This window comes from Clavelina lepadiformis, chromosome 4, assembly GCF_947623445.1.
Source record: "Clavelina lepadiformis chromosome 4, kaClaLepa1.1, whole genome shotgun sequence".
NCBI lineage: Eukaryota > Metazoa > Chordata > Ascidiacea > Aplousobranchia > Clavelinidae > Clavelina > Clavelina lepadiformis.
The window spans coordinates 18,552,425-18,564,647 of record NC_135243.1 but is presented as its reverse complement, the minus strand read 5'-3'; the positions used below and the strand labels follow the sequence as shown (position 1 = coordinate 18,564,647).

General features: G+C 36.5%; 3 protein-coding genes across 3 annotated transcripts; all 3 read right to left on the bottom strand.

Annotated features, from left to right (window-relative positions):
* Window positions 1-9: 9 nt before the first annotated feature.
* On the bottom strand, window positions 10-5,580 carry LOC143451377 (threonine synthase-like 2). The gene is made up of 12 exons (XM_076951871.1): window positions 5,438-5,580; window positions 4,371-4,501; window positions 4,000-4,110; window positions 3,705-3,899; window positions 3,404-3,556; window positions 3,118-3,239; window positions 2,444-2,540; window positions 2,065-2,210; window positions 1,790-1,915; window positions 678-817; window positions 266-412; window positions 10-109 (listed from the first exon to the last, which is right to left on the bottom strand). The coding sequence occupies exons 2-12, from the start codon at window positions 4,477-4,479 to the stop codon at window positions 19-21; spliced, it is 1,437 nt and encodes a 478-aa protein (XP_076807986.1). The 5' UTR covers window positions 4,480-4,501; window positions 5,438-5,580; the 3' UTR covers window positions 10-18.
* A 392-nt stretch (window positions 5,581-5,972) lies between these two features.
* On the bottom strand, window positions 5,973-8,422 carry LOC143451379 (uncharacterized). The gene is made up of 3 exons (XM_076951873.1): window positions 8,144-8,422; window positions 7,818-7,916; window positions 5,973-7,665 (listed from the first exon to the last, which is right to left on the bottom strand). Exon 3 carries the CDS (start codon window positions 7,640-7,642, stop codon window positions 6,671-6,673), a length of 972 nt encoding a protein of 323 aa, XP_076807988.1. The 5' UTR covers window positions 7,643-7,665; window positions 7,818-7,916; window positions 8,144-8,422; the 3' UTR covers window positions 5,973-6,670.
* Window positions 8,125-10,470, bottom strand: LOC143453013 (uncharacterized). The gene is made up of 6 exons (XM_076954165.1): window positions 10,351-10,470; window positions 9,923-9,994; window positions 9,470-9,608; window positions 8,860-9,017; window positions 8,509-8,622; window positions 8,125-8,417 (listed from the first exon to the last, which is right to left on the bottom strand). Exons 1-6 carry the CDS (start codon window positions 10,424-10,426, stop codon window positions 8,125-8,127), a joined length of 852 nt encoding a protein of 283 aa, XP_076810280.1. The 5' UTR covers window positions 10,427-10,470.
* Window positions 10,471-12,223: the final 1,753 nt, after the last annotated feature.

The following is a 12,223-nucleotide window of genomic DNA, read 5'->3' as shown; positions in this document are numbered from 1 at the left end:
TTATTTATTATTATGATATTATTTACTTTTTTGGTATCGTAGAGAAATCGAAACTACTTTATTCCGTATTAAATCCGCCCAGTCCACATCCTTAGCCACATACTCGTATCTGAAACATAGTTGTTTAAATATTCTCCTTTTGGTACCTAAGTTTTGTACCAAAAAACATTCGTAATACTGTATTTTCATATTACATTGAAGTAGACTACTTCCTTTTTTAACAACAAAGAACCAAGTAAATTTGCCACTAAATATAGGGTATTACCTTTCCTTTATCCCTTCTAGTGCTTGTATTTTAGGCGAATGGCAAGGTGGCAAATCCGCCTTTTCTACAGCTTCGGCAAACTTGGCTGCGGAAGCAGTTGCCAAGCAGATGCTAGGAACGTTTTTCTCGTCTCTGACCGCCCAACAGCTGAGAATTGGAGTTAGAGTTGCAATATATTAAGACAAATGCTCATGAGATGAACAGGAAAACAAATGCGATTTCACATGTGTATTGACACCGATGATTACTTGTTTCATTTTTACAGGGAGTAATATGTCAGGTTATAATGGATATTTTTTGGCAATGGCTATTATTTCGACGCCTGGTAAAGTACCGGCCTTCTGCGTAGGCTACAACGGTTTTAACACAATAGCATGGCAGTTGGGTTTTCTCCGTCATGCTGTTTCCTTACCCCTCCGTGATTCCATAAAAATGAGCAACAGCGGTTGCCGTGTGCGGACAAATATGATATTGATTTTCCTCCCAACAACGCTTCATGGCTTTTATTATGATTTCATCACTTGCGACCGATGTTGATATCACGTCACACATCTAAATAGAAAAAATATTATTCAAGCAATGCGTTAATATTTTAATAAGGTTGCAAGTTTTGACTTGTGATTCCAACAACATCTGCGACGAAGAGTCGGTTGATTTGAAGTAATTCACTGGAAAAATCCACAGCCATTAATTTTTTTCGAAGATAACTAACGTTAAATATTACTAGTTTTGTTATTCTCAAATACATTGTAAAGCTTATCCTAAATTTTGCAAAACCATATGACTAGGGTTGAACTATCCGGATAGCCTGTCGGTTAACTGAGGCAATTTTAACTATCTGATTTCCCTACAAAAATTTGGTCGGTTAACCGGATAACAAATGCATAACGTTGTTATTGAGTTTTTATGCCTTTTTAACAAATTTTGAACTCCTCTGTTTTCAGAAACGGGCAGTTTAGCAGAACAGAAGTGGTTTTTGACTCCATGCTGAACTTAATTTAAAACCTAGTTCACAACTGTTGGTCCTGTATTCTCTACAAAACGTTAAATGTTGAAAGAATTCGTTGTATTATGTCACAAACAACACACAAATCGATCAAAATGCGGAAGCAGAATTATAAGTTATCTTCAAGGCATTAACACTTTAGTAGATGCATTGCAAGGTGAGGACTGGGTAGTTTTCTAAAGAAAGCTGTTGGTGATCGATCGCACGCTTTTGAATTTACTAATTTTAAAAATGATGTTGTTTCACGTCAAGTCGTTACTTAACTTCACAACTACGTTACACTTAAACGTTTTTTTACAATCGCCACATTATGTTTAATGAGAAATCGGAATAAATAAGTTGCTTTGTGCTTACCTTTTGTTATCCAGTTAACCGGTTAGCTAAAACAGAAATGTCCGGATAGTAAATATTATTCATATCCAAACTAACCCTACATATGACCATAAGTCATTTCACAATGCCTTTCAACTACAAATGAAAATCCATCGATTTCCGTTCTTTAGCGCTTAATAGCTCACCTTTTTATAAGCACTGTCTGGAAGTTTTGATTTCTTATTTGTCAAAAAATCTTCCATGGCATGGCGAACTATATCGTATGAACGGTCGGTTAGCAGCCAAATCACTCTTTCAACATTTTGAGCCAGCTGAACATAAACGTAAGCATATTTCTTAAATGTAAGTAGCTTCCTGTGGGAACAAAAACACAGTCTTCATGCACCAGATACCACAAATATAATTGTATTAAGTTATAATAAGTTACGTTTTGGCCATGATTACTTTAAATTATACGTACTGCAATGTCCATTGCGGGTGCCAGTGATACGCTCACATTCGATAACACTCTTTCGTTAAACTTCATCATTTTATGGAAGCTATCGTTTTTATTCGACACTCCAACCGGTTGAATTGGTAACCCCATATCGCGAGCCAGCACACATGCTTCATGTGAAAAAAAATTGTGTTTTGTGATGCACTGCTGTTGCAATTCATAGGTCACAATAACTAAGTTACGCTTTGGTTCGTTCTACTGTATGGTAAGGTAATATGGTAATAGTGAAATAGAAATTCAGTTTTACTCAGTTACTAGAAAACTTTAAATAAGTAGCCTGCTGCAGGTAAGGCTATAAATTTAGGTTGTACACAATTCAATGTTTTTAGAAACATTTACGTACATGTCATGTTACCGCAACCACCGCAAGGTATAATGATGTTAACCGGGTCACCAATTTGCTTTGCTACCTTCAGATAGGCGTAAATGTGGTGTGCGATCTACATACGCAACCAAACAATCACGTCTAGTAATTATTGGATGACTAATATAATACAAAATACTGCATATAAATTATATATATTGTTTACATATTATATAATCCATATTGTCAAAACAAAAAACATAATTAATCAAAAAGTTAACAAGAGACTCATATTACTGCACATATAATAATTCAAATTACTAACGCGGATTTTAACTTGGTATCGGTATCCTCATCTTCGGTCAAAGAAGAGTCTTTGCATGACTTTAAATTAGCGATGATTTCTTATCACTCGAGCCCCGGTTACAAAACTTTTCTTTGTGCATTTTCCAATAGATGCATGTTTTGTCTGTTTTACGTTTTTATGTAACATAGCCAGTGCTTATAACTGTTCATGGGCGCACTGAATGGGAGTAATCATCGTTAATGACTTGCCTTTGGGCTTCACAACGGTATCACCACTAGTTAACAACACGGATTCGCATATCTATTAATCGCGATGCAATCTCACCAGCTCGATAAACCTTACAATTAAGGGAAAATGCATTAATTTGGTATAACACAAGGTATAGCCAGTAAAATTATCACTTCACTTGTATCATGATACGACACCAATTCATGGAGTTCATTGTGCCGACATTGTGTTCTTTTATGAAACCGGCATCTGTCCACACTTTCATTGCTGCTATATCTATATCATCTGAGCTGCCATCAACTGCATTGCAATACGTAGCATATACTTTTAAGTAGATATGTAACATGAAAATCAACGACTTTGGGCTTATAGCGACTCGTTGGTAACATAGACAATTAGACATACATAATTTTCACTTTTACGATAATGCCATGAGAGCAATATAGCTGATGAGTATATCTCACCCGCATAAAGATGAATATTATCAGCCCCGGCCGTTGTCATCATAAGTTCTTGGAGCTTGCTTATTCTGTTGTGCGGATACAACACAATTACATCAATAGTTTTCAAGTTGCGAGCTCCATATATTGCACTACTGCCTGTGTCACCCGAAGTTACTAAAAAATTAGATGCATTACAACGCAGAACTAATTGCTTTACACAATGCAAGCAACCACACAAACATAACAGTTCACGCATCCAGGAACATAGACCTACTGTACATTTTTTGAGCTACTATATAGGTTTTTGCACATTACTGCTTACCAACAACAGCAGTGAAATGTTTTTTTCTTTTCTTCAAAAAGTAATTGAGAAATTGCACGGTGCATGTCATTGCCAAATCTTTAAATGCTAAAGTGTCCCCATGCCATAACTCCAGAACGTTCAAGCCATCGTTAAGTTCTTTCAAACAAACGATATCCTTTGTGTCGAAGTGTTGAAACGCATTATCCAAAAGTTCTGGAATAAACAATTGATATTCAAGTTCAAATATGAAACATATCATCCATTTTTTTTATACCGTCACTATTATTTCCTTAATCGTTATATTTTGACTTACTATCTCGTGCATCTTCTGGTACTTCATCTTCTGCCACAAATAATCCAACGACTTGTTTCACTATCTCGTCATAAGTCAAATTTTTCCATTTCTTCAACGTCTCCAGAGAAACTTTTTATGAACATAATGAAAGTCTTAAAATTGGCAGTAAGTGATTTTTTCAGCGGAAATAAGACAGACTTGATACTGGTTAGTCCTAACAATTTCTGGTTAGCAAAACTGCCAACGTCGGTATATTTTGCTGACAATTTGACATTAATCATTAAACTTGGTAATTGGCATTATAGCATTGAAATGTTAAAAAAGCAACCTTTGATTTCTTGCCCTATACAAAAACCAAACCCGGTAAATAATAATGATTAATCACTTACCTTTAGGTGTAGTTTCTGGCATAAGTAGACCGCCATCTTCAGTGAAACAGCAAAACAAAGCCTCCTCGAAACCAAATGTAACCTTATAGCGAGTACTAACGTACTTCATTGATTACGTTAAGGCGTATTGTCTAACAAAAGCAAGTTTCTTGTGTAAACTTTGCGTTCATGTTGGAATTCCATAACAACTCCACTCCATCAATTACTTAAGTAATACATTTATAAGTTAAATTGGGGGACAATTAGGCAATTTCAAAAATAATTCGATCTGGGAAGACCTCACAGCAAGTATACCAGAGAAAGAATTTTCAATAATGTTCAGTGTTTATATTAAGCAATTATAGCCCAATGTGTGTCGCAAAAGACACAAGTTTGGCGCTATATTTATGACATACCTGGAGGCAATTATGACGTTATGAAGTAAAAACAATGTCCACGACGCTAACGTTTAGAATTAGATGAAGTCTGTATGTAAAGACCTTTTGCGGGGGCGACGAAAATTGATTTATGTTATTATGACGTATTTATAACAAGGGTGACCCACTTCACTTCTTACAAGGTATAGAATGGCGTAAAATGCCAAAAATAGATTTCTTTAAAAAAAGCAGATTGCTTGGAGATGAATTTGCTAAAATTTGCAAACTCTTTGCATCATTTCTTGCAGAAATTGACCAGATTTTTTTGAGTGTATTAAAAAATGTGATACTTTATGCCAATGTATGTCATGTACTTGATGCCTTCGACTATATGACAGTCATATAAAATAAAATTTATGACGGTTGAACAACCCATTTATAAGTGCGGAAAAGTGAGTAACAAAATATCTTGTTTTAATTAAGTTCAAACTTACTTACAGTTTGTGAATTTAAACTGGTGAATGGAAAAGCTACCATGCAGCGCACTGAACTCAGTTTTGGCTATTGGCTTTAATCTATAACCCTCTTACCGGCAAAGACACCATTGCTTCACCTGTACTGTACATGTGACGTCACCTATGACCTTTCTATGCTGAACAGTGAAAATAAAAAATTGAAAATAAAGAGTTCAATTGCAAGTAATCTACCTACCTGAGGAGTCGTTTCCAATCCTAAAGGCTTTACCATTACTATCATACTTGATTTAAACGCAAACAAAGGCAGTTCATTTCACAGTTTGACGTCATAATTGCCCACATCCTGTCATAATTAGCAGCAAAATTGCAAAGCATTTCGGCACTAACTGTTTCACCACTACTGCATATACAGTACTGAATTGAAAAAATGTTCTCCGCCATACTTACTGACTTTTGATTTAAGGTAAACTTGTTTTTGGACCTGCCCTCCTCCCACTTCAACAAATAATTTTGGTTAACGTACTTTATTAAATCAAACACCAATGTTATTACGGAAATGAGCCTATGCTGTTTGCACAATAATGCCAAGTCTTAAATAAAACCTACCTACATGTTTTTAACTGCTAAAGCTAGCTGATACAGCACGTAATTTTAGCCTGGTTAACCGCAGACACGAAAAACGTTGTTGCTGTACAAACAATCTCTATCTCGGTGGCGGAACACACGTCTCTTTATGCAAACAATAAGCGATTGGCAAACTGCGCTTACAGGTTTTTTCTTACTTCCTACATACTCATCAGTCAGCGTTGAATTTTTCGCAGATATACTGTAAACATGCTTTAGCTTGCTTAACGTAATGCCTGACGTCTGTTTATTCACATTCAGAAAGTATTGGCTCATTAACATTTGTACAATCATCACTGTAAGTTAGTGTTAGTCTTATTTTGCTATTGCTGTATTTTTTGGGTCGGCATTAAAATTACAATTAGTTAAAAGAAAAACAAGAAAACTGTTTATGATGATATTGAAAAGACGCACTATTTGCGAAACAAAACAGGTTTCATTCAGAAAACGTGTGCTAACAAAATGTGATCTTTGACAAAGAATTATCCCAAACTCTAAAACCATAGAAAATAGGGTGCCCAAGCGTCATATATTTCGTATACTTATCATAAAAAAATCCGGGAGATCATGCTACCGGTTCTTGTAGGATAGATTGCTACGTCTCCTGCACTTTTCAATGATTACAAAAACCTTCTCACAGCAGCCACTGTCGATGATATTTTCTTCTACACAGTAGCCTAACATTGCATCAAAATTCGTATAATATGCGATTTCTCAAAATAATAAAATCTTTTTTAGAGTAAAGTTGGACACGCTAGCAGCAAATCAATTGTCCAGCTTCTCTCAAGTTGATTGACTTATAAACTTCTAAAATATTCCATATCAGATTCCTCCTCGAATTATCCTAATTCAATCTAGGTGGGTCGGGAAAGTCTGGATCCGTATTTGTGAGAACATTTTTGTTAGATAAAGCGGTAGATACAACCGACTGTTGTGATGATGCTTTCGATAAATCTGCGTTCAAATGTTCATTATTGATGAATTCCTTAGATTGCCCTGTTGACCTGCCCCCTTCCAGTTTGTTGCTGTCGCGAATGTACTCAATCATCCTAGATTCATCCCACTTCGCTCTCGGTAACAAGTAGGGGCGAAGTACAAGCCTGTCAAGGCTGTGGGAATCGACGTAGTTTTGCAGCGGAGAGGAAGACTCCTCGTGGACATAGTTTCCACAACTGGCAGTACTTCTGTGATACCTGCAGCTATTGCTCCGGTCTAAATACAAAACTGGTTTTGCCACTGATTTGCGATTGGATCTGCTGGGGTGCCCCCGCATGCGTATGGGAGAGAGTTTTCTGTTGCATTGTTTTCCAAATGAGCGCATTGACAACGTAGTTCTTTCGTTAGAAGAACTACAATTGCATTTTCGAATGACATTTGCGTATTTGGGTTTACGGAAAAGACGAAGCTCCGAATTAACATCGAACGATGACGTGGCGACGCTGGACAGGCAACCTGTGCTGTTGTAGCGGCAAGAACAAGAACTGTTTCTCTCAACGAGAATATTGTGATCATAGCGCTGCTGGCTCTTTTTCGGTCGACGTTGACGTTTGTCGCAAAGCACAGTTATAATCCAAATAGTCAATAAAATGAATGTGGCAACTGCCAGAACGATACAAATGTATGTGATTACCGCCAGCAATGGAGGTAGAGTAGGGAAAAGCTTTTTTGGATCAATGAGAGTTTCCCAAACGGAATTATCGGTTGGTTGTAACTCTGTCACCTTTGTTGCTTGAAGAGGATATAATAAGTCCTTAGACGGAGCCTCTGTGGTGGTCTCAAAGTCACGTGAGGTGTTGTAATTCATGACTACCTTCATTGTTAGAAATGCTTTCGTTTTTTCTGTAAAAAGACACGATAAACGTTTTTTTACAATGCTTTCAACTGAAATGTGTGTATTCAAAAATATATGAAACAATTAAAAAGTCCGCATGCAGTACCTACATCAATAAGTCAAGAATAACCATTGATTGGTGTTTGTAGTCAGTACCTACCTTATAGGTATAAACAAATATAACGAAAATAGGAGAAATGCAAAGGAACTGCCTCCAAAAACAACAAGAACACAAACTTGCCACGGGCGTAATTGGTCCCTGCGAGGAAGAAATACTGTTTTCATGGAATGTTATACATCACTGTGCAATATTTCTGTGTATATTACAAAAAAAAATTACAGCTACGATTTTATAGTTCAAACCGTCATTCAAGTCCTAAACGCTAGCGCAAAGAAAACATCGCAGCTCAAACAAAACAAAAGCTATAGTATTAATTAAAATTTTGAATTATTAATAATAGTATCAATTAAAACTGAATGATATACCTTGAACTGCTGCAGGACGGCAAACTTTCTCCTTGTCTCGATTTAACTTTGTTGGTCAGAAGGCTATCGTCGCAAGGAGGGTTCGCTTGTTGAAATCCTGCAGGTTTTTTGCTCGGTGTTCTGACAAATGTCCGTGCGGTGCTCAAATCGGAATGTAATGCCGTGGAACTTGCTTGATATATCCGAGGTAATAAAGAAACGTATGGTAACAACGAAGGAGTACTGACAGTTTTCGTTGTTATTCCCGATGTAATATCCTTAGGTGTTGATGAACCTAACGTTACATGAACAAACAAAACTGAATTATACTTGAAATAAGGTTTGGTTTCAAACTGGTATAGCAACTCGCGCAATTCTTACTATACCTAGAGTTGCTCTTAAGGATACAGGCGAAGTCGTTGGCCAGATTGTGGGAACTTTGTTTTCTTGATAAGCAATGCTGATAACAGGCAAACCTGTTGTTGCCGGTTTGGATACAACTGCAATCATATAGACCTATACCGGTTAGCAGAATGCAATTTGGCATTTATTGCACTAACTGCAGTATTGTACAACAAATCAAAATTAACCACCACTATATTATATTGTTTTCCAGTTCAGATAATGAGGTAGCCACAGGTTTGTTAAGACGACAAACGAGGCTTAAGCTACTTAATAGTCATCATTTTTCTCAAATTGGCTCTCCAAGCTCAGAGCTAAATGCTTAATAGTCTTACTTGCGTAGGCAATTCGAAATCCTGCCCTTTGGTGGGACGTGTCACTCACGAAACGGATGTACACTGAATTGCTCTTTGACGTAATTTGCTGCACCGTGTTGTCGCAATATCGGCGAGCGGAATTGTCCTTTACGGTCTTCACTTCGATATAGTCGAACCTGTATGGAAAATATCTCTTATCTATAACTAAACTCTAAAGGTTCCGTGATAACGTATTTTTTTGGAGTCCAGGAACATAACTAACCGGGTGGTAGACCACGGACTATTCAACCCACAGACGAGTCAACCCATCCGGACGATTAAACCCAGGACATTTTAACTCAAGGACTATTTAACCTACAGCTACAGACGTTGTTTGGGTCGACTTGGGTTTAATTGTACAGAGTTGAATGGTCAATGGGTTGAAACGAGCCGGGAACTGGTACCATCTAACATAGTATAGGTTATGTCTAATTGTACGAGTCTTCACAGTACAAACACATCGCATTCACTTATTTTACGTAGTACTCTGGTATACAGATCAGGTAAATACAGTTTGTCTCCATACTATAAAGTGTTTATAAAAATCATAACTTACTCTATGTTTTTCACAACACAAACTAATACTCACAGACAATACGGAGAAGTTTCAAGTTGAACATCAACAAAATTTATGTTGACAACGTCATTTTTATGCACAGATTGTATGAGCCATTCGCATGTAATATCGCTCGGATATCGTATCGGATAATTAGGCGACTCAATAATACCTGAACCAAAATATACACTTCATTAACAATTATTTTAAATAGTGATGAAATTACGAATCGCATGAATTAATTATTCAAAGGAGTCGGTCAAGGTTATGCATGGTGTTTACGGTTAAGCTATAACTAGAAATTTTACTTTTTTAATTAAAAGTTTGTAAGTTTCACTTTTTCAAAAATAACCTCTCTGCTAAGCTTGCATTCATCGTTGTTAACTTGTTGTTATACATTATGTGTCCTAAAAACTTCATGAAATAATTATAGTAGCTATGCAGAGTTAATTCACGCTTACGGCTTACTTTATTGACAACACTTGCCTTGCTTTCTGTTTTCGATCACTCCACCACAAACAGTTGTGTTGCTTGCAAGGTCCTTTTTGCCGTCACAATCTGGGATGTAAAAAATCGATTAAGCATATTTCGAAAACAATTCATATGAAATCATAAGGGCCGTCGCCGCTGGTTTACGCATCATTGGATATGAGATGAAGACCTTTTGAAATAATCTGATCGATTACGGCAATAATAATCGCAGTTATATAGCAAATAAATAGCGTCAATAATGTCGACAGTCTAACGTTAGCTGAAAACTCTTTTTCGAGTTCTTCCAGAGTTCAAACACAAATAAACGAAAATAGTGTAACTTTTGTATACTTGAAACAAAATGCCTATAACTCCAAACAAAAGCAAACACTGGAAAAAATAAAACTACAGTAGACCTAACGTATAACGCTGTAAATACCTACCTTTCACTCTTGTCATAAAAAAAGCGATCGTAATGCATACGGCTAAGTAATAATTCCTACGCAACTTTAACATCATTTTGGTTAAAGTCAGTTAATCTTGCTATATAAATTAAAACCACCTATATTTGCAGAAACATCACCATATCAGTAACTATACATAAGTTATTGTAGGTTTGAATAAATTATCTATATTATAAATTATTATGCAAGATCTTGTGATAAAACGTGAGCATTCCAAATGGCTCCATTAATTCTCTATATACAACCGTTAACATAAGAGGCCGGCTAATACAAACGCGTGCTTTTGCCGAAACAATTTCATTGAAAGTGTTTTTAAGACCTTATTGAAAAATTAAGAGTTATTTCGTAACTCTTACCTTTATCAATTGTCGTCCAATAAATCGAAGGACTCTTGAAGCAATTTTCATTCATATAAGTGGCTCAATATGCTTCGCAGATGTTTTGGCAAGCGTATGGAAAGCGACTTTTTCCAGGTGTGCTTCTCTCTCGTCGTCGTCTTACCTCATCTGCAGAGATCGAAGTGGCATAAGCCAGCGACAAGCTTAACGGCCTATTACCACGTATAAGAGCCAATTATAGGAAACGTAGGCGTTATAACAAGATCCCCACTCATATCGAAATTACTGACGAAAGCAAACAAATATGTCATACTTGTCATTATCAAATTAAAGTCTGTTGTATTGGCGGCCAAAAATCTGTGAATTTGAAAAGCATGTTGATAATGATTTATACAACAATATGGGTTAATTCGTTTTTAGGAAAGGAATTGCGACGCATTAGATATGATAAAAATGCTTATTTTGCCCTATAACCAATAAATTGACACTTAAACCAAACACACCTCCATATGTCTTGAAATTTAAAAACGTATAGATGCAAAATATTTTTACATAGAACAGATTTTCACCAACCATTCTCATAATACCAATAGCAATAGCCTAATAACATTCCATCACGTTTCTGGAGAGGTTCGCTAACGATATCATTATCACACAAGATAATAACCTACAACAAAGTTGAAGGCTATGACGAAAAGTTTTTAGCGAAAAACCGCGTGATTAGAATAAGATGTTGTGCTGTCACCAATTGGAAAATATAGTTGAAATTAAAGAGATGTGCTCTACGACATTACTTTCACTAATTATTTATTTTATTTAGCAATTTTTAGAAAACATTTGACATTTTTATACGAAAAATGTGGTATCGGGAAGAACTTAATCGTTCGAATGCTGCAGCGCTTTGGTTTTTGTAATACTGAATTATAGCATGTCATTATCGCATAAAGCAAACAAGCTGTCGGCGATTGCAGCACGACTAGCCTGAACAAGTCTTAAATGCCCAATGTAGGTCTACCTCTTTGATGGATAAAGTTCAGAAAACATTGTAATTTGAATACTGGTTACGATACCATTTACAAATAGATGGTAAGCTGCCGCGTAATATGGGTCTACTAAAAACTGGAAACCCTATGTGTGGCATTTTTAAGTGAAGCATTGTGTTTGAAAGCTTTTATTGCACAGCCCTTAATGCCGGTTCTGCATGTTGGGCATAAACAAGAACAAAAAGATAACTCTCTGACCAAAAAGACATACAATGACAAGTAGAAAAATGACGATACGCCGAGCAAAGGTAACAGCTTTGAAAACCATTGGTCGAAAGTGCTTGGAGAAACGACTCGAGTCATACAGGTATCACGTGACGATGTGACGTTACAATCCTATTCGCTTTAGGCCAGGGTGGATTTTCCGTGACGCATGACTAGTCACTTGAATATCGACCAATAAAACCCTCGCGATAACATCACGTGACGGTCGGGCAGCCATTATCACAAAAGCGCACAATTTGGGGCCAC